The sequence below is a fragment of the Protopterus annectens genome, chromosome 17.part0, assembly GCF_019279795.1.
Source record: "Protopterus annectens isolate FY-2018-M chromosome 17.part0, PAN1.0, whole genome shotgun sequence".
Classification (NCBI taxonomy): domain Eukaryota; kingdom Metazoa; phylum Chordata; order Ceratodontiformes; family Protopteridae; genus Protopterus; species Protopterus annectens.
Window position 1 is genome coordinate 53,275,332 of NC_056751.1, and position 23,512 is coordinate 53,298,843.

Genomic DNA, 23,512 nt, shown 5'->3' on the forward strand with positions numbered 1-23,512 from the left:
AGGACTTCCTCGGAAGCTGGTGCCTGCTCAGCGGCTCCGAACCCATCCCAGGTAGAGACAACTGCAAGATCCTTAGTCGAAGAGTTTTGTGGCATAAGACTCCAAAAGGGTCTCTACAGTGGCCAGAGAAGCGGGCATTAGGGGCTGCGAAAGCACCTCACTGAGGACCGGAGAACTGATGACTAGCTTAACGGAAGCATCGCCGGTAGGTTTGGACCTGTGCGGTCTATCTTTACATTTTTTCGGAAGATCTGCTGTCAGATGGCTTACCGAAGCCATATCAGAGTTAGAGGACTGTAAGTGAAAATATCTAGCTGCAATAAGGGCCCAACAACATTGAACAAAGCACAGAAGTGACAGCAGGGGGGGGCACCGTGGTCTGGGCCTAAACAAGTGACGCAGTAAGAAAGTCTTGGTGTGGTATTTGCTTTCCACAGGTCGAGACAATTTAACTTTTTCTGACATCGGTTAGTACAAGAAAAAAGGATCCCCAATGGGGTACTTGGCTTTAGAAGACTTCAGCTTCAAATCTGTAAACGAAACTCAGGTAGCGGCCAACTGGCACTCGTGCGAACTGCTTCTGCTTCGGGCTCCATGGCAAGAAAGATTGATGTAATGGCATCGGCTGCCTTACTTTATACTATGGATGACCTGACGTCAATCCTGAAGCGACACCAACCAACGCAGAAATACTAAGCCTCTGGTATTCGGGCCGGCCAAGGGCTACCCTGGCAGGGATAACCCAAATGTGATGACTGTAACAGTGAAACACAAAGAACATACAACTGATGCAGTGTTTTTAGCTCTGGAGAAAGCAGGGAGGACCTGTTCTTTAGTGATAACTGGGGAGAAATGGTAGAGTATTTCCTGAGGGGAACTGGGTGCGATAGTGGGTGAAATTGGTTCTGAATTTACCAGCCAGCAAATGTTGAGACTGATTAGGGAGTTTTTTTTTGCCTTTCTGGCACAGCCCTACCTGCTTTTGGACAAATTATGTTCTTTTGTTGTACAATCTATTTATACTGTGGGTCCACTGAGGGGCTTGTTTTTGGAGTTTGTCCAAAGCTTACTTCTGTTTGGTACTGCTGTTTCTATGCTATTATTAACACGCTTGTTCAGGGTTTCTGTAAACGCTTTGGCATAGGCCACAGTTTTCTCAGAGTTTGAGGGGGCTTTGAATTTAGCTATGCCTTCACTTAAGAGGTGGTAGTGGGCCTTGGAAAAGTTCTTAAAGGTTCTGGAGTTTGCTGAGAGTTCAGCCTTTATATTTGACAGGTTATGGCTTTGTGATCTGACCAGTTAGGACATTATACAAGGGAGGTGTGTGCAACATTCTCCCATATGTGCTAGTACCACATCCAGAATATTTGCACCCCTAGTAATTAAGCAGATCAGCTGTTCAAGGTTGTATGCATGGACAAAATCCGGGAATCTTTGAGCCTGCATGTTTAGTGGTTGTGTGTGTATATCCCAGTCTATGGTGCGATTGTTGAAATCATCCATGGATATGGTGTGGTGCTAAATTGGGAGCGTCTCCAGCACATTCAAATATGTGGTACGGTTATCCTGGGTAATAGACAGGGACCTATAGCTAGCAAGGATATTGTACTGGACTTTACCCAAGGTTAGCTGGATAAAGAGCTCAAACATGTCACATTGTTTGGCCAGTTTAGAAGTGTGCTTACTTTATGATGATTGATCCACCTCCACCTCCTGTCCCTTCTTGTGCGGTAGCTGGTCTAAATGTAAATCATTATAGCTTTGTACTGTTGGGGTGCATTCCACAGATTTAAACAGTACCTCAGTAACTGCATAGATATAGATACTTCTCCAGGGTGAGGACCGCTTCCAGAGACTGCAGCTTCTTGTTAAGACTCCTAGCATTGAGCAGCAACACCTTTAGTTTATCTTGCATATAATTTACTATGTTGGAAAGTTTCAGATTGGCATCGCCTAAAAAAGGCACTACAGGGGGTGGATGGTGGATAATGTTTAGGGTAATATCCAAAAGCCTCAACAGGACAGGTACAGACCACCCTTTTCAAAGATGCATGGTCTGTCAATCATGTCCTCCCAAACTGACAAATATTGACACCAGTAAATAAGCCAGTCAATCATCTCTTTATATTGGGGCATCTTCCTTTGAGAGGACAGAATGCTGCTCAATGCTAGGCTCATCCCTACCTGGGGACACAGTCTGAAAGCTCCATCACGTCTCCCTTCATATAGTCCAGGGAGGTAGGTCTCAGGTCATTAACATCCACATGGACTATGACAGTCATACTGGTAGTTGTGGTTCAATGTCTTGAGTGCATGTGTGATCTGGCACATCCTTGCCCCCAATAGACAACTGACCATGACAGTCTCCTTGCTCAGTTTATCAGTCTCTCTCTCAATAGAGAGTCTCATGACCAATGTATTAGGTTGTGTGGAAGTTTGCCTTAAGGGCTTAGAGGCGGAGTCATTGTGAGATATGGTTGTGTGGCGTGTCCTAGGGAATGTTGTCTTTGCATAGTGTTTGGAAGGTTGCCAAAGGCAATTAATGGGAGTCTTTGAGGTATGGGTAAGCTTTCATTTATGGGCCTCAACATATGCAAATTTGAGCGTCTGATCCATAGTAGGAATTTTGCGTGTTACTGGCAACCTGCTTGGAGATGTCAGTGTCTGTATGTGAGATTTGCCTCCAAAGACATAATGTAATTACATCTCTGGCATACTGTGTCAGTCCAAGAATAAGACAGTTCCCAGTAAACATGAGACAATACACAATTCAGATTAACACTCTGAATACTGCAGTGTACATAATGGGATTATACGAAATACTGGTACCTCAAGCTTTAAGAGTCTAATGGGAGTGCCAGTTTGAGCCACCAGTGTCCAATAAAAAAATAGCACTGGGTGGGGCTTGCAAATTCCATTTACAGTAGGGGCAGGCAGCTAAAAAGGCACCAACTTTAAACGCACAAGAGTTGGGCAAGTGGGGAAAATCCAAAAATCAATGCAGTCAAACAGCAGTTTTAAACTCAAACCTTATAGCTGAAGAGGATACAGGTACAGTCTTGTAGCTATAGTGAACGATGGAACAGAATCTGAAGTGGCATTACTTTGTGCAAGCAGTTGTAGGTCGATGTCAGACTTGAAAAGGATAGTACCCTCCTCCTCTCTTAATCCTGGACCGTCGTCAAGAAAGTAATCATAGCTTGGGAAGTAGTGGTATATGGAGAGATCTTGTGGCTTAAGCCACAATTTTGTGGGGTCTATATTACTATATTACCAGATTACCAGATCAAAAACCCATTTCAGCGAACACCACAAGACCGACATTATAGCATGAACATAAATACACGAATCCCCTAAACCGCGAATTTTCAAATCTCAAACCGTCATAGTCGGCCAACACCACTGTGCTAAATACTACATACCCAAACATAATAAAACACATACATACACTAAACCTTACATACATTTCTATCTATGCACTTACCTTAACCCGCACCCTAACCCTAAGATCCGTAACCATCGCACACTTACCTTATGGAGCTATACATGAGCAGGCCAACCATGACAGTTCGACATTTCATTTTTCGCTGTTTTGAATGTTACGCGTTACTGTACTTAGCTATCGTGTCGGTCTTGTGGTGTTCGCTGAAACAGGTTTTCGATCTGGTAATATAGACCCAATTTTGTGACCGCAATGGATTTGGGGATTGTGAATAGAGACAGGAGAGCTCAGATTAACGAGAGGATTATGGGTGTGTAGTTCATAATTCGATACTGTGTTATTTACAGCTTTGTATTTAAAAGAAAGTACTACAGACAGGCCAAGGACACAGCAAAGAGTGCCACTATGACACACAGCTTCCTAAACTTAGCCATGACGTTTCTGGAGAACAGATTTGTTTATTCAGCCACAAACTGGTAATTTATTCAATTATACTACTGTTTATCAATGATCATCTTGCCAAATGAGGTAAAACAAAGTTGGTTAAGTTAATGCATAGGTTAAATCAATAATCAATGGACAACTGATTTAAGGTTCTTGTTTCATAATGATGTGCTGTACTTGAATATTTGGCTTATGAAGACCAACCCAATAGACATATAATGACCAAGATCAGTAAGAAAACAGTAGGCGACAGTTTCTTTCATTACAGGAGTCTGCATCCATCACGAAAAAATAAACTATCAAAGAGCAAGTAGTACAAACTACTAGGTTAACTGCAAAGGAGTTTTTGAAAGTGCATTGGCGGCCTTAACAAAAACAGCAAGGAGTTTTCCCAAGTCGGTGACAGTTAATAACAATGATGCTTTGATGCTCCTTTGGTCAAGTGAACAATGAACAGTGTTGGTAAAGTACAGTTTTGTACCTACCATAAATGTAGATGTCCGAACTGGATAGCATCTGCAGTCATAACAACTGGGTTGTCCTGTCGTCAGGCAGCCCTTCAGTTGGCGGTTCAAAGTCCGGGTCGGCCGGCTGATGTCGCACTTCACCCAGCGTCATCTCTGTTGGTCTTGGTATAAAGGCATCAACCCGGCGCCATTTTCCTCAGTGTTTCTTGCCCCAGATGCCAGTAGCCCTCTTGAAGGCTAAAATTTGGATAAATGCCAATGTTTCCAAAAGATGGGGTAAACACAAAAATAAGCATGTATGTACATATATACAAACAAATACACCATAAAGACTCCCCCCACCAGCTAGCTATTAGGAGGGTAAACACCCTAGGAGTACCACAGAGGGGAAGGAGGAGGGTAATCCTGACTACAGATGCTATCCAGTTAGGACATCTACATTTATGGTAGGTACAAAACTGTACTATGTCCTTCATGGATGCATCTGCAGTCCTCTTTAAATAGAATACCATAGCCAACTAGGGGAGGGAGGAAAAACTAGATTATGGTGTGTTTAGGATCCCTTGCAGTACAGCAGTGGCAAACCCTGCTCGGGATCTGAATATAGAGCAAATTATAATGCTTGGCAAATGTATGCCGGAGGTCCAAGTAGCCGCCTCAATAATGTCTTTGGTTGCCACTCCTCGTAGAAGGCTGTGGTAGTGGCTGTTGCCCTTGTAGAATGAGGTCTTATGTTCTGTGGAATTGGTTTTCCATGGAAGGAGTAACAGAATGGTATGCAATTTCCTATCCATTTGGAGATTGTCTGTTTGGAAATAGCTTTTCCTTCCTTCCTGTTGCATAGGCTACAAAAAGCTGGTCAGTTTTTCTGCTACTTTTGTTCTGTCCAAATAGTAGCGTAGCTGTCTATGTACATCCAAGGTATGCAGTATTCTTTCCCCTCTGTTTTGTGGGTTGGGAAAGAAAGGTAGGTAGGTGGATTGCCTGGTTTAAAGACACTGGATACCACCTTAGGCATAAATGTAGGATTAGTCCTCATGGACACTCTATCTTAGGTGGAAGATTAGGAAGGGTTGTACTGCCATTAGGGCCTGAAGTTCAAGAAACCCTCTGGCTGAGGTTGTTGCCAGTGAAAGGCCGTTTTCCCACGATGATAGATGCTGTGGGTCTGCTGTTGCTGCTGGTTCAAAGGGTGATAGTGTCAACTTTTCTAGCACAAAGTTCAAGTCCCAAAGCTGGCAATGGTGGTTTCCTTGGAGGTTTTACATTCTTGATTCCTCTGAGGAACTGCCTGAGTAAAGGGTGTGAAAAACAGGTGGATCAAAGCTGTATTCTGCTGATATAGCTGATGCATGTATCTTGATGGAGGAGTAGGACAGGCCTGAATGTAGAAGTTCTGCCAGATACTCCAGAATGTTGAGGCATATCTATGTTTGACATCTTTCCTCTTTCAGTACTCAAATGACAAACCTTTTCCATTTTCCTGCATAGTTCCTTCTTGTTGAAGGTCTGCGGGCTTCAAGAATAATGTCTTTAACTCTTTAGGAAAGTTCTGGATTAGTTGCTGCTATGTGATGTTCATGCAGTCAGTTGCGCGTTTTTAGGTTTGGATGCATGATGCTGTGGTGTTCTGAGTTAACATCAAGGCATCAGGGGTATTGGCCACATATTGTTCCGAGACATGCTCCTCAGCAGTGGGTCGAGTGTTGTCTTGGCCAGTTTGGGCTATCAGGATTATCCTTGGACGTTCTTCCTTGATTTTTAATAATACCTTGTGTATCAAGGGAAGAGGTGGGAATGCATATGCTGTTAGGCCTTTCCAGCTGAAGGAGGCCCGAATCCACTTTCCATGCTAGTGGGTGGAATGTCCTTGTGCAGAATTTTTTGAGCTGGTGATTGAGAGGGAAGCGAATAGATCTATCTGAGGCATTCCCCATTTCTTTGAGATGGTCTTGAAGATGTCCGGGTGTAGCATCCGATTGGGCATCCAATGGTTCTCTTAATATGTCTGCTAAATACCCGGTACAAATATTGCCTGTAACTGGATGTTGTAGCTGAGTGCCAGGTTCCACAGCTCAAGTCATTCTGCATAGGGGGTATGAATGAGAGCAACCTCCCTGCTTGTTGATGTACCACATGACTGTGGTGTTGTCTGTCACTTATCAACTGGCCCTCTTTGAGAAATGGTCTGAACTTTTGGATTGCCAGTTTTGCTGCCAGCATTTCTTTTAGGTTGATGTGCAGGTGGTGGCTGATCCTAAGTCCACGTTGCGCATGTAGCAGCGTTTCATCCTAGATCTGGAAGCGCGTCTGTGTATTTGTGATAGTCACAGCATGGCGACATCCTGCGAAAGGGTAGCCCTAGGTTGACTGGCAATACTTGAGCCCACTAACATGGAACTCCTGTTTTAAGCATGGAATTAGTGGAATTTCTGTTTCAGGATTGGGAATCTTTAACTTCTGTTTAGGGTGTGTTTTCTATCGTTTGGCATGGGGCAAGATATCCATGGCATGTGGAAATTGGGAGCGTCTCCAGCACATTCAAATATGTGGTACGGTTATCCTGGGTAATAGACAGGGACCTATAGATAGCAAGGATATTGTACTGGACTTTACCCAAGGTTAGCTGGATAAAGAGCTCAAACATGTCACATTGTTTGGCCAGTTTAGAAGTGTGCTTACTTTATGATTATTGATCCACCTCCTGTCCCTTCTTGTGCGGTAGCTGGTCTAAATGTATATCATTATAGCTTTGTACTGTTGGGGTGCATTCCACAGATTTAAACAGTACCTCAGTAACTGCATAGATATAGACACTTCTCCAGGGTGAGGACCGCTTCCAGAGACTGCAGCTTCTTGTTGAGACTCCTAGCATTGAGCAGCAACACCTTTAGTTTATCTTGCATATAATTTACTATGTTGGAAAGTTTCAGATTGGCATCGCCTAAAAAAGGCACTACAGGGGGTGGATGGTGGATAATGTTTAGGGTAATATCCAAAAGCCTCAACAGGACAGGTACAGACCACCCTTTTCAAAGATGCATGGTCTGTCAATCATGTCCTCCCAAACTGACAAATATTGACACCAGTAAATAAGCCAGTCAATAATCTTTTTATATTGGGGCATCTTCCTTTGAGAGGACAGAATGCTGCTCAATGCTAGGCTCATCCCTACCTGGGGACACAGTCTGAAAGCTCCATCACGTCTCCCTTCATATAGTCCAGGGAGGTAGGTCTCAGGTCATTAACATCCACATGGACTATGACAGTCATACTGGTAGTTGTGGTTCAATGTCTTGAGTGCATGTGTGATCTGGCACATCCTTGCCCCCAATAGACAATTGACCATGACAGTCTCCTTGCTCAGTTTATCAGTCTCTCTCTCTCAATAGAGAGTCTCACATGACCAATGTATTAGGTTGTGTGGAAGTTTGCCTTAAGGGCTTAGAGGCGGAGTCATTGTGAGATATGGTTGTGTGGCGTGTCCTAGGGAATGTTGTCTTTGCATAGTGTTTGGAAGGTTGCCAAAGGCAATTAATGGGAGTCTTTGAGGTATGGGTAAGCTTTCATTTATGGGCCTCAACATATGCAAATTTGAGTGTCTGATCCATAGTAGGAATTTTGCGTGTTACTGGCAACCTGTTTGGAGATGTCAGTGTCTGTATGTGAGATTTGCCTCCAAAGACATAATGTAATTACATCTCTGGCATACTGTGTCAGTCCAAGAATAAGGCAGTTCCCAGTAAACATGAGACAATACACAATTCAGATTAACACTCTGAATACTGCAGTGTACATAATGGGATTATACGAAATACTGGTACCTCAAGCTTTAAGAGTCTAATGGGAGTGCCAGTTTGAGCCACCAGTGTCAATAAAAATAGCACTGGGTGGGGCTTGCAAATTCCATTTACAGTAGGGGCAGGCAGCTAAAAAGGCACCAACTTTAAACGCACAAGAGTTGGGCAAGTGGGGAAAATCCAAAAATCAATGCAGTCAAACAGCAGTTTTAAACTCAAACCTTATAGCTGAAGAGGATACAGGTACAGTCTTGTAGCTATAGTGAACGATGGAACAGAATCTGAAGTGGCATTACTTTGTGCAAGCAGTTGTAGGTCGATGTCAGACTTGAAAAGGATAGTACCCTCCTCCTCTCTTAATCCTGGACCGTCGTCAAGAAAGTAATCATAGCTTGGGAAGTAGTGGTATATGGAGAGATCTTGTGGCTTAAGCCACAATTTTGTGGGGTCTATATTACTATATTACCAGATTACCAGATCAAAAACCCATTTCAGCGAACACCACAAGACCGACACGTATAGCATGAACCGCAAATACACCGAATCCTCTAAACCGCGAATTTTCAAATCTCAAACCGTCATACCGTCATAGTCGGCCAACACCACTGTGCTAAATACTACATACCCAAACATAATAAATAAAACACATACATACACTAAACCTTACATACATTTCTATCTATGCACTTACCTTAACCCGCACCCTAACCCTAAGATCCGTAACCATCGCACACTTACCTTATGGAGCTATACCGCAGACGGGCCAACCATGACAGTTCGACATTTCATTTTTCGCTGTTTTGAATGTTCGCCGTTACTGTACTTCGCGCTATACGTGTCGGTCTTGTGGTGTTCGCTGAAACAGGTTTTCGATCTGGTAATATAGACCCAATTTTGTGACCGCAATGGATTTGGGGATTGTGAATAGAGATAGGAGAGCTCAGATTAACGAGAGGATTATGGGTGTGTAGTTCATAATTCGATACTGTGTTATTTACAGCTTTGTATTTAAAAGAAAGTATTACAGACAGGCCAAGGACACAGCAAAGAGTGCCACTATGACACACAGCTTCCCAAACTTAGCCATGACGTTTCTGGAGAACAGATTTGTTTATTCAGCCACAAACTGGTCATTTATTCAATTATACTACTGTTTATCAATGATCATCTTGCCAAATGAGGTAAAACAAAGTTGGTTAAGTTAATGCATAGGTTAAATCAATAATCAATGGACAACTGATTTAAGGTTCTTGTTTCATAATGATGTGCTGTACTTGAATATTTGCTGTACTTGAATATTTGGCTTATGAAGACCAACGCAATAGACATATAATGACCAAGATCAGTAAGAAAACAGTAGGCGACAGTTTCTTTCATTACAGGAGTCTGCATCCATCACGAAAAAATAAACCATCAAAGAGCAAGTAGTACAAACTACTAGGTTAACTGCAAAGGAGTTTTTGAAAGTGCACTGGCAGCTTAACAAACAGCAAGGAGTTTTCCCAAGTCGGTGACAGTTAATAACAATGATGCTTTGATGCTCCTTTGGTCAAGTGAACAATGAACAGTGTTGGTAACTACATCATCATAAGAGACAACTCTGAACATTTTGCACATGAACTGAAAGCAGCCAGGTTACTTACTTATTCTGTGGAATCTGGTGCAGTTAAGGATATTATTATAAAATCAACTGCTGCATTATGGGAAATCCTAAAATGACTACCCAGACAGAACATCCCTTTTTAGTTAATACGACAACACTGAAATTGAAAGACATGTTTAACAAAAATGAGAGATCCCACCATATAAAGTAGGGCACCTTCAGATCTGAAGCATGTTCATAATGTAGACTTATTGCAAACATTTCTCATTAATACAGCCCAGTTAACAAGCAGAACCTATATAGCCCAGTAACATGCACAGCCTATAAACCAATGGGCCACTTTGAGGTTTCCAAAAGTATCGTTTGCATGGTCATTTGTAACTTCTGCTTGGTGCTTTACATACACAGTACTAATGTTATGAAAGTGTATTTACAAACTGTGCTATGCAGTACAGCAGAAAAGGTGCTACAAATGATTTCTACTGACATACCTTGTCACATAAAAGTTTTTATGACAGATCATGCTGCATATAACATGGTGGAATGTTGTGCAAAGATCAGATGTGTGACTGACAGATGAATTTTAACACATGCAGCCTGCTAGGTTTCAGCTGAATTAAAAAAAATAAATAAAAAGTTAAGTGGGTGGTAGGCTGGTGCAAGGACCCTTTTCAGCCACTACCCAGGTGCAAAGCACAAGGCAGAAAACAACTATATCACAGCTGTATAAATACTACAAATCTGTCATGTAAAGGATTTTTTTATAATTAGAACAAACAGATAAACAACATTTGTTAAAGGTTATATCATGCAATTAATGACCGAAAAAATATGTGTATGTACAAAGGGAAAAATTAGTGTATAGTGGTTAAACTAGCTACACGTTACTGATGTAGCATGTGCATCTGTACGTCTTCTTTAGGCACAGATGCCCTATATGGAATGTGTTGTACCAAAATTATACTACTGATTTCTATGAGGAGAGGGTTCTAGCTGGGGGGGGGGGCATCTTTAAGAAGCTTTTCTAGACGGAATTTGGGTCTTTGCAGATTAAGGGTATTTTTGTTGGCGTGGAGATTGCATGAGGATGTTTTGACTGAAAGCTTGTTTTTGAGAAGGAAAAAAATAACATTGTTGCAAGAAGTATTGCTCAAGCGGTGAAGGGGAATCAATTATATCATCGCTGTTTTACCCTACAAAAAGCTAAATGAGGGGTCAGATTTATGGATAGACATATTATGTTGGGGTGGTTTGGAGATATTGAGTATTAGCTGTGGAGTAAAGACAGGTAATTGGCTGGCCATCCAATGTCTACGAAGACAACCACCAAGCTGCTCTGGTCTTCTACATCAAAAAAACTTTAATGTACTTGATGCAAGATAAGCACTTTTGTCCCGCCACCTACAAGACTTCTACCTTCTTCCTAGGAGTCTCATAGGTGGCGGGACGAAAGCGCTTAAAATTTTGTACATTAAAAGGTTTTTCATATAGAAGACTGGAGCAGCTTGGTGGTTTTCTTTGTGGTTACAGTAGTCTGTTCATGCTTCGTTCAGTGACTGAATATTCTAAATATTCTACTATGTATAAGCACGCTTCTTGCCATGGCTCTCCTATCTATGAGGTGATTAAAGATTGCATAGATAGCCCCAGGAGTTAACATTCAGCAGAAAGCTATCAAGGCCCCTTAAAGGAGAACTCCACTCAAATGTCAAGTCTTTCATTCCCAAAAGTGATTTTCATGCCCTGCAGTCCAACACTAGTACCACATACAGAAAAAGTGCCATTTAATAATTACTCAACTCATTTTAAGCATGAACTTATTTCTGTTTGCCATTTTGTGAAATTTTTACATTTTCCTTTCCTATGTTTGTCATCTATCACATGGCAAGGTGAGGCAGAGTAAGTTAGATCATGGATTCTAACTGTAGATCCATTAAAAAAATGGCTGTTGAGCATAGGCATTTAAATGCGACTTATCTGAGATGCAATGCTGATGACAAGTAGCATAGCCTGGAGCTACAGTTTTGAGTCTGCAGAAAAGTAAATGCTTCAAGTTTAGTTTTCAGATTTCAAACAAGAAAATTTCCACCCACACATTAGTTTTTTTTTTTTTTTTTTTTTAAACTCTTCACAAATTAGCAGTCCTTCCCTTTAATCAAACCCAAAGAATGCCACGAAAAGGAAAACGTCCTGATTTTCTGTCAGGATTTGTTTTGATGTATATATTTTTTTTACCACATCGCATTTTCTGTAAAAATGCATAGCATCTTCTCGCTGCAGTATTTTCTGCATTAAATGCAATGTTTGACTGAAGCAAGTCAATGAAAATAAGTATCAAAGACTAATTCTAACGTCGTCTTCTTTCAGCTTTTCCCGGTTAGGGGTGACCACAGTGGATCACCTGTCCGCTCATGATTGGCAGTAGAGTTTTACAGTGTCGAGTTGCCAGCCCAGCGCACAACCTTCCACAGAAGGCACACACACACACACACACACACACACACACCTAGGGCCAATTTTGGAGTGTCCAATCCACCTACAGCATGTCTTTAGGATGTGGGAGGAAACCGGAGCACCCGGAGGAAACCCATGCGACCACAGGGAGGACATGCAGACTCCACACAGAAGGCACCCCAGCCGAGGACTGAACCGGAGAACCTCTTGCTGTAAGGTGACAACACTAACCGAAGACAACTACAGTGTTAAAAATACTGCAACAAGTTTTCTTATCCATATGAAGCAGAACTTGTCCCTGACCCTATTCAAAAATAACCTGGATGGGGAAATCAGAAATTTACCCTTAGACTAGCACCAATGCCCTTGTTGGACAGAAGCAAGTCTGTAAATGCACCGACTCTTAAACCCAACTAAATGCATCTGGGCAATTAATCCTAACACTTGCAAAAGGGAAAACAAGGTTATGCTTAAAAAGGTCCAATAAGGCTGTTAGCTGAGCAATCCCCTACGAGTGCAACACAAGCCAGCTTAGCCCAAGTACCATATATTAATTACAGGGATCAGATTTCTCGCACTTCAGAACAGCAGCTAATTCATCTAATTTTTCAAGCTTGCTATTCAAATGTTCCTTAAAATGCTGCATCAGTGAAGGATACAGGGGGGCGTCAAAAGAAGCAATGTAATGAAAAAAAGATAAGTAGTTCCATCACTGCAATGCTGTAAAACTGTTGGAGAGAGGGAGAGCGCCACAACAAAATCTAATCATAGGGATGCCTTTCTGTCTGTAACATGACACTACTGCACGCCAAAACGGCCTGAAAGTAATAACCACTTACAGCGATACAGAGGTATACATAACAAGAAACTTCAAGATAAGCTGAAAAGCAATTTTTTTAGTTTTTGATGTAGTTGGCCTTCAAACACTACTTTACACACGCCAAGTCTTCTGTTTAAGTTTCCTACTGGGGCAATTTTTACCACATCACTAAGCTTTGTGGTTATTTAATTGTTGCAGTGGCTTTTATCTATGGTTTGATATCTTTCATAAAAGATGAAAATGCTTACGCTTGGTCTTAAAATGAATCTGTTCCAGTAGTATGGTAATCTTTAACAACTTGTTTTAGTCTCCTCTGTCATCAAAAGTCATGTGGTCATACTGGAATAATATCTTCGTGTGGCAAAAAGTGAGACCTGAACAAAGGAAACTGGACTGGTCAATGCCAGAAACAGGTAGGGAAAATGAACCTGTACTTACATGCTTGTCATTGTCAGTGCCTCAAGAGGCGACATACTTGCTTTTGATGCTGAAAGATCAGAGGTCTGCAGGTTCTGCTCCCAACCCAGGTGCCTAGATTCATTTTTTCCACTACTGACAATGAACCTTAGCGTAAGGGGGAATGCAGAGTTACACATTGGTCCAGTCCAATGGAGTTTGTGGTAGCTCAAGTGACTGTTAAAGATCCCCAACACTTATCAAAAGGAGTGGGGATGCTTTAAACAGGTTACTCTTCATACATGTATTTAAACTTCATATTTATACACTTCTTAATTCACCATTAACTAAGCTTTCCTTTAGCCCACTACCCTACCCACCCCTTCTGTTACAACCATCTCCTAAAATGCTTTATTAAAGAAATAATTCAGCATATCTTCCCATCCACAGATACCATATTGTCACATTTTATCCTATCAATTTCAACTCTACTTCTTTTATATCCCCCCCATACAATCACATTTACATCAATCTTTTTAAACAATGCCATTTTTTGTTTTCTTTGGACACAGTCCAGAACATTTTTTTACTGTCCAAAAACAATGTCAGGATGCTTCTTCCATATTACAAACTTAACAGGATTTCTTCTCGTACCTACTATTTCATGTTACTTTTCCAGATAAAATCCTCCAAAAGAACACCATCTTCAATAAAACCCATCAGAGTCTGTCTTTATTTTCTTATACAATCTTCACCTTTCCCCTTTTATATATAATCCATTTTTCCTATAAGCTTCATCCTTCCTTCTACTCAATTTCCACTTCCACTTTTCTCTCAACTGCTAGTTTCCATGCCTCTTGTATATCGTGCACAACATTCCCACTACCTGGCCTATTTTTTTCTTGTTTCACTTTTAAAGCGTACAGCAAATGCTCTGATGCCATTAACACAACTCAATTTATAAAGTTTGTTTTCAATCTTGGCAGGAAAAACACCCCACCTAAATATGGTAGTTTTCCTACCACATATGTATGTACACAAGCATATTTCATTTATCATATCAAAAGTATATGTGTCCCACCAGTTATTCTCCATTTCCAACAACATCTCACTCGCCTATCACTACACATCTTCCAAACAGTACTTACAATGCACTTATTTCACTCTATTATGCTTTATCCATTTCTACCACATTCCTAAACCCTTCACCTTTCTGCTTACTTAAATGCAGTACTACACTTGCCCTCTATCTTCACTACCACTTCTTTCATTTGTTCCTTATTCTTTCCCAGAAATAAAAAATCGGCATATGAAAGTAACAAAGGCAGCATCATACCTCTCCTCAACTCCCACCCTGCTTCTATACCACTACAACATTTGCATAACCAAATTCAATGCAATGGCAAACACACACTAAGACACCCTTGTTCCACACCTCCATTAAAATTTTTCCTCTTTTCCCCGATACAATCAATTAAAATCAACACCCCCAAATTTTCACACATTCTTAGGACATTTAATCAAATTTTCCATATTCTTCCAAAATACCCCACATTCACCTGTGATATGGACTATCAAGTTTTTGCTGCATCACATGAAACCATGCTTTCATTTTTATAGTACTAGAGAAAAATGAAGTGCTTCTATTACAAGTACCATCTCATTTACTTGCCTGTTTTACATTACACACACCATCGCATGGTGCTGCTTCTATCAATCACTTTCTGTAACCATTTCTGAATTACCCTGATAAATATTTGTTAATCTGCATTACCCAACATTATTGGTCCCCAATTCATTACCTTCCTTTTCCTCTTTCTGTAATGATTTAAATTCCCTTGCCATACTGTCCTCAATCTCTTCATTCTAAACCTCACCAAAAGCATTCTTCAGATCAGACAACCCAATATAAAATCCATAACTCAGTCCATCAGGTCCTGGAGCTGATGCCTCCTTACCTTTTTTATTGCAATTTCTAATTCTTCTCTCAACTCCTCTAATTCACCCTACATCCTCTTTACTTTCTACCTACCTCAGCTCCATACGGTTCTCCTCGAACATTCTTTTTACATGCCATTTAACAATACCCATATTCTCTTACTGCCATATCCTTAGCCCCCCCCAATAAATTTTTTTCTACAAACTTAATGCCCATACTCTGTTCCAGCTTATACCTCACTACACCCCTCATTGGATTCATCTTCCCTTTAGTCCCTTTAACCTCTTTCTAAAAAGAGGATACACCTCTTCCTTCTTACCCTTCAAAAACGTCCGTTTAAACATAATCCCCTTAACCCAACCCCTATTTCACTCATAGCATTCTTTCCACATTTAATCTCTTAGTCTTTCTTCTGACAACTTCTTATAGTCTCCTTAACTCATTTTTCTCTTCTCCTCTCTTCAAAACAAGGACACACTTTCTTGTATTTTCTTTATATATTACCCAAAAATATGACCAGCTGCTGTAAAGATTTCGCAGACAAATTAAAGTCTCCATAACTGCTTTATTTCCCCTCTCATTCTTCATGATCTAACCTAACCTATCTAGTTCAGTAATATTACCTCCTTAATTTTTAATTCTCACAACCCCTTTCCCATACACCCATATGATCTGAAAATTCCACAACTTCAACACCCAGTACTTCAATATGTGCACCTTTGGAGAAAAAGTAATAAAAGCATTTTATTTTCTGTGAAGAAATCTTGGGCTATCAAACGCAGATAAAGTAGGTGTGCACTCTTGCTTTACTACCATTCGCTCTTGCAGGTCCCGACATTTCAAATGGTTATCTTTGTGTCCTTAAGAGCTTCCTCATCATACAATCAATGTTCATTTCAGTAAAGACTCTGGTCAACTTCTATGAGGATACCACCAACAGAGGCCTCAAGAACAGTCTTTTCTGTAAAACAGGAGAGTAGAGTTAAGGGCTCACTGGCAACGGTAAGAATCTAGCTTGAGGATAGGGGGATCAGATCCAACTAGTTGGTTGATACAACTTCAATGTTGTTTTATGTGCCAAACTTGAAGGATTACTCTAATTCGGAGACCTTTTTGTTGACTTCTCATATCTTCTCTCTTCCAATTTTCTCTTCAGATCCTCTCTGTAGACATTTCTACTTTCTTTGTTTCTCTTTAGACTTATCCCTTTCCCTGCTTTAATGCCAGGGAGGCTGAAGCTGGTCTAGTAGCAGAAGAAATCGTTAAAGAGGAAGATGATGAACACCTTGTCTGAGGTGGGAAGGATTTCTTTTCTGCCTTGAAAAGTCCTGGACCCAAAAGCAGCACAAATATCACAGCCAGCTTGAAGCTGGGCAATGTCTAAGCAATATACACAAAGACAGTGAGTGTCTTGAGGAGGAACTGTGCGTCTACAAACAGAGTACATTTTAAACCCTTGTGATTTACCTGACATTAGAAAAACTGGAATAAACCACAACTAAATTCTAACACGTATCAAACTATACTTCTCTAAAAACACAGTCACACCGAAAACCTAACAGCTAATCGGTTTCTAATAACCACCTTATAACTATCCTAAAAATATCTAAAGCTATACCCATGGAGCTGTGAGGCACAACGTGTAACCACTAAGCTGCCATACAATACTACAAACTACCCTATCTAAAAAGGAAGGGGGAGTCAAAAAACACTTTCACTTATCGTGCAAACCAGACCTCTGACAAGTCTGAAAGTTTTAGGTGGCAAATGAGATCACAGGTAACTTGAGTAGGAGAGGAGTAAGACCCTCAAAATCCACAGCTCTAGAAGAATGGGTCAAGGTTGGATCGGAGACAGTGAGAATTAGATGAAAATAGACATCATATCAAGTGTTTCTGCAGAGGGTTCCCCTCCTGCATTCCTATACCTTCTGCGTTATAGTGTGGAAAGGGCAAATTCCCCTAACCTCACTGTACTGCAATCTTGCACACAAAAAAAGTTCATAATATGTGATCAGCTAATTTTCAATCAGGTGTACCGACTTTTTTTCCTGTTCAACAAAGGTAACTTTTGATCACATGTATATTATGTCTCTACCTATCAAAAATGCCTCTCTCCATATATATTACATACATCTATACATAGACACATACATTATACATGCATGTACATACATATACACACGCATGTACATACATATACATACACGCATGTAAATTCATACATATATTCATACATTTTTATATGATTTATAATCATAATATAGAACGTGGATGCTCCGCATAAGGAAAAACGAATTACAGATGTCCGAATTTCTGTGTTGCCAAGCACACCATGTTCGAAAGTCGTATCAGCAAATGCTACGAATGAATTCTAAAAACTGCATAGAGATCACGGTACAGTGCGGTGTGGGATATTCATCCCTTTCCTCACTGTAGTACGATTCAGAGTTGGAATATAGTTAGCAGGGGGGTGTGGAGGGGGGGCCAAGCCCCCCCCTGCAAAACCGTGATGTTAACTATAGGAGTTTCACGTTAAGTGTGCTCTTATATAGTAGTCACGTGCTCTGTTCGACAACAGTGTCGAATCTGCTGAATTTGTTCAGCAGATTCAACATTGTGTGTAGTCGAATAATCTCACATTCGCACGTTTCTTCGATGTTAGGACCAGAACGATGTTTTGCAACCAAATCAACAGGAAAGCAAACAAATCCTGCAAACAGGCATAATGTCTTTAAAAAAGGAGCATTAGCAAACTTGTAATAGGAAAAGATTTCCTTTTTACTGATTCTCCAACAATAAAAAAAAGAGGTGGGGCACCTTTGGAAAAATAGCTTAATATCAGCAACAGAATATCAAAAGTGGCATTGCTGGGATGCATACAAGAAGCAGCTGTTGCAAGTGGTGGATACTTCAAGTGTGTGGAAAGAAGCCAGATAAGCAAATGAAAAGGAAAGTAGCGCCCTAAATGAGGATTCTTTTAAACATGGGTTATACAATCCGCTGTGTATTCCTCGTGAAGTACATAAATTACTTTGTCATTTTTTTTTTAGCTCATCTGTGAAACAGTTTCTCTCATCTTTGTAGGTCTTTACTCAAAATACTATAAAATTTTCACAATACAACTGTTAACTTACTTTCTAGCCAGACCGAGTGAAACTTTGAACATTAGCCCTCCAGGGCCAATCACACCCATTCCTACAGAGCGTCCAACGCTGTCGATGCAAACCAGTTCTGGTTCCATGTCTTTGTTAGCAACAAGAAACTGTGCATAAACTAGATCTCCTACCTATAACAAATCAATAAGTAAGAAAATGTTAATCAATCACAAACCACAATAATCAGTAAATACATCTGGACAATTAGTACAGCTGAAGTGTCCAATGCTTTGAAATATTTACTGCTAGCACCCTACATTTTACTTGTCAAAAATAACCTAGGAAACAATTTTGGATTGACACTGTCATTTACAGACAGACAACCGAAAGACTTGAGCCATCAGGCACTATTTAGTAAACTAAGGGCCTATGGTGTAGAGTGTAACATCATTAATTTAAGAGGTACATGACCACTTTTCTACAGTTTAGCATTGTTGCTAATATAAAACAGACAATATGTGAGGTACTCACCATAACCCTGGATATTCCAGACTACTTGAAAATACATTTGTAAATACAACCTTAAGGAAATTACACTGCAATGTCATATACAGCCAGACTAAAAGCAAAATAAATACTGACAGCCTGGAGTAACAGTGGGATTGAAGATTGAACCCCTCTGCTGCTACAAAGTAGTAAGTCTGAAGTCGGGAACTACATCAGATAACTTTATCATACATAAGAGATGCTCAAACTGTAGAAGGCACCTTTTACACACAGCTACTACCAGTGTGTGGAAGGAGATTGGTGTAAGCAACATACCAAGAACAGTCTTTTTAAAGGAATGCTCTAGACTCAGAGATTACATGCGATTTATAACCTTTGATGACAGCTTAGTGGTTACACATTCTGCCTCACAGCTCCAGGGTCCTGACTTCAATTCGGGCTTTACTCACAGTCTGCATGTTCTCCCCAGGTCAGAGTGGGCTTTTCCCAGGTACTCAAGTGAAGTTCTCCACAATGTGATTTGATTGGTCATAATAAATTTCCTTCTGTACTGCATTTACAGTTGTCCTTGAAGGCAGGACCATGGCTTAAACGAGTCCAAGAAGAACTGGTTCTGTCAGCATATAAAAAGCATAAGGACAATCAAATGTCACATTCCTGACAGGCGCCATGAACCACTGCTTTGCTAGAGTGGGCTTTCAATGTAACTATCAGGGACATCCCATGCTCACCATATCATAAAACAAAATTATCAGACTGCAAAGAAATGCATCTCTTGGACATGTTTTGCCACCCCCCCCCCCCAGCACCACAGGAAAGATAAGCAGTCCTAATGGGAGCTATCATGATGTAATAATGGCGCTATCTATACATTCTCTGATACCCAAAATACACTCATCTTCATTTGTCTGGGAAAAGGGGGGGGGGGGACTGGACATTAGATGAACTATACGATTTTTATGCTGGACATCTTATGGACACCTTATCCTTATGACAAACAAGCCAGGCCTCATAACTGGAAAGAGCCCATGGCTCGGAAAGACTTCGACCTGAAGTCCATTAGATTAGAATCCAATAACAATTCTAGCATGACATTACAATCACAGAGATAAAAGAGGCACAGTCCAACTGTATGCTGTAAGATTAAGGTTTTGAGAAGTTTATTACAAATTAAATCTCCTGAAGGACACAAGGGAATGGTCCAGTTTTACAGACTGACAATAAATCTATACAAATTCATAAAGTAAGCTTGAAATAGCTGAAAGATGTTCTTAATCCCAGAATGACTGAGACCCGTTTAGAAAAGGAAAAACAGCTGGAAAATAATTAATGGCATTACTGTGAAGAAGCAACTGTCACCTGGTCAATGGCAAAACCCTAGGTCAATTATTACTGTACATCTTAACAGAGCTATTCTGAGCTGCTGTTAAAAGCCTAACAAAAGCCAATGAAAGCTAGGATGCCCCAGCAGTAAGGAAAACCAATCAATTGGCTTGAAATGAAATATAAAAGAGCTGCTTATCAAGAATAGGAAGCTGCTTTAAGAGGCACTGAAGTTTCCTATGGGAGCCTTGGCTTCAAGGACACAAGAGGTGGCAACTAAGCCTGCGACACCAGAAAGGAACTAGGGAGAATCAGAATTATGCATTCCTGTCGGGTACAGGTTATGAAACAGAAAAACATTTTTCACACACCAGATGACCTACAACAGAAACCTTGTTTGAATGTCTAGGAATGGCTGCATTTTCTCACATTTTAACCCTCCCCCCAATCAGAAAATTTAGTGCACTAAAGTCTGCAGGGTCTTGGTTATCAGACTTACTAAAGTCACACAACACATTAGCAAAGTACAACTATCTTCTGAAGGTGACAGCTCACTCCCCAACCACTGAGCAAGGAGACCTCCTGCAAAAAATATCCTAAGGAAGGTCTTTACATAGATCAGCTACAACAATAAAAAACCCTGCAACAATCAAAAAAAAAAAAAAAAAAAAACACCTGCTAAAGCAATAAAAAAAAAAAAAACACCTGCTGCAGCAAACATTAGTGAGGCTCCTTGATGCGAGTTAATGCCGCATCTCAAGCGGCAAAATGCCATGGTGGATGCAGCCAGTGGACAGCTGGAATGTGTAAGGTTAAAGTACAAGAAACAAGAGAGGTCCAACCCCTGGAATCAGGGATGAAGATAATGCTTGGGTGATTAACCAATTAATGGCAGCATAATACTGGCAGCAATACATGTATAATGAATTTGTTTTGTGGCAGCTAGCACTTCCATGCCCAGAGCAAAGTTGTTCTGCTTGTATAACTTCATGCACTTACTTCAGAGAAACCCAGAGTTTCTACCAGAGTATCTACCTGGACAGAAACCACGGAAGAGAGAACAATGAGATGAACAGACCAGGTTAAGGATAATTCAGAAACAACTTTATGGAGGAAATGCGTGTTGTCACAAGTGCTGCACAAACTTCATGAAATAATCAAATATAATTCCCAATGCAAAAAGGCCTTGCAGCTCTAACAGCCTGTGAGCAAGGTGATAGCCACCGAAAAAAAGCAAACATTTTCCAAAACAATTCTGCAGAACAAGAGGGTCAAGTTGTGGGATGGGCAAGCTTGTACACAATGAAAATTAGATCCCAAAGAAGGGATAGGTTCTTCAAAACGTATGTGGAGATGCAGGCAGTCCCTGCGAGGACTGACTGCCTGATCAGTTGGTTAGTGGTCCACAAACCTGCTTCCACAATGATACAATGGACAGAAATAGCTGACATATGCACCTCTGAATGTGGAATAAATGTGACCAAACCATAGGTGTTTTAGATAAGTTTTAAGTGGTCCTGACCTACCAAATGGAGCATTAATGGGTACTATGCCACCCAAAAGGAAAAACTTTTCCATTTTCACAGCACAATTGAACCTAATGAAACACTTTTGCGACACCTTCAGTTATTCACAACATTTCAACTGGATGGTCTCATAGGATCAAAGGGTGAACCACAGCAGTCAGATCCTGAGGTGGATTTAGTGGTCACTCATTAACCCAAGAGAGTTTTCTATACTGCCAGGACTCCACAACCACAAAACTGGACCTGCTCAGCGACCAGGAGGAATTATTTTGGCCTTTCCTCACTGAATTCTGTAAAGAAGTGTGAAAATAGAGGTACTGTTAGGAATATGACCAGTGAACTGACAGATGCCCTAATGGAGATGGTCAACAGATCACTGTATGTACACAATGATTTTAACAGCAGCAAATGCACCCCTCTAGTTGGGGGGGGGGTGACAGGAAATATCCAGGGAATTACAGACCCATTAGCTTAATAAAAAAGTGGCAGGGGAAAATCATATAAAGAATCCTTCAGGGAAAGCTAGCTGTTTAACAACCATCAGGGCTACAACAAAACCAACATGGCAAAGAGGAGCCATCAGTCAAGCCTGCACTAGATCACAGATGAATATAATAAGAAAGTACTACCCAATACTTTCAAGGCCTTTTACTTGGTTCCACAAGGCGGATGGGAAATCTGGAAGGAGCTGCAGCAGGAACAAAAATAAGTAACTGAACTGCTGCATAGCTGTAAGACATGACAACACAGAAGGTTGATGTCAGAAATACAGAAAGTGACTACTGGAGTACACGAGGGGTCAAGGCTAAGCCTAAATTCAGTTTGTTTCAGATATACTTGAGGGAATACAAAACAAAACCAACACATTCACTAACAACACAAAGACAAAGTACAAGAGTGGAGGGTGGGAGCAGTCTAAGGAAGGATCTGCAAACATGATCCAAGTGTGCAGAAAGAGGGCAGTTGAGGTTCACTGCTCAGTCTGCCAACTGCAAAGTACCGCAATGGGGTCACCAAAACCCTGATGTGAAGTCATCAACTGTGAAAAGTGAAAATGATGACAAAAGAGCAGGGAGAGGATTTAGAGGTACTCTTCACAGTTGGAATGGACCCAAAAGAGCAAAGTAAAAGTACAGTTTTGTACCTACCATAAATGTAGATGTTTGAGTGTATACCCTGCTGCAGTCATCACACTTGGGTTATCCTGTCGTCAGGCGGTCCCGCAGTCTGCCTGAATACCAAAGTCTTGGTCCGGCGTCGGTTGCTGTCGCTTCTTCCCTGACGTCAGTGCGCCAGGGGTATACAAGAGGCATCCAATGCCATTTTCTTCAGTTTTTCTTTACCCAAATTTCAGGTGCCCCCCCAAAAGGTGGTCAGTAGATAGTACCAATAATAAAAGTTTAGCACAAACAAAACATCCCTCCAGCTATAAGCAAATACACCACAAAGGTTGTATCCGATTTTAAGGTATTGAAAGGTTTTAGTTAGGTCAGAGGGGATGGAGGGTAACCTGGACTGCAGCAGGGTATACACTCGAACATCTACATTTATGGTAGGTACAAAACTGTACTATGTTCATCGTGTTACCCTGCTGCAGTCATCACACTTGGGTAGAATCCCAAAGCTAAGGATGGGAGGTGGAGTCTAACAGGATTAGAGGAGGCCAGAAGGCCCTGCAAAAAGTACAGTTTTGT

The 23,512-nt window shown here is 40.9% G+C and overlaps 1 protein-coding gene across 1 annotated transcript in view; it reads right to left on the reverse strand.

Annotated features, from left to right (window-relative positions):
• The window catches only part of EXOSC3 (exosome component 3), a 228,171-nt gene that overhangs the window by 126,507 nt on the left and 78,152 nt on the right, over positions 1-23,512 (reverse strand). The window contains exon 3 of the mRNA XM_044059362.1: positions 18,502-18,653. Within this exon, the coding sequence (XP_043915297.1) occupies positions 18,502-18,653 (152 nt within the window). The remainder of the gene's footprint in view (positions 1-18,501; positions 18,654-23,512) is intronic.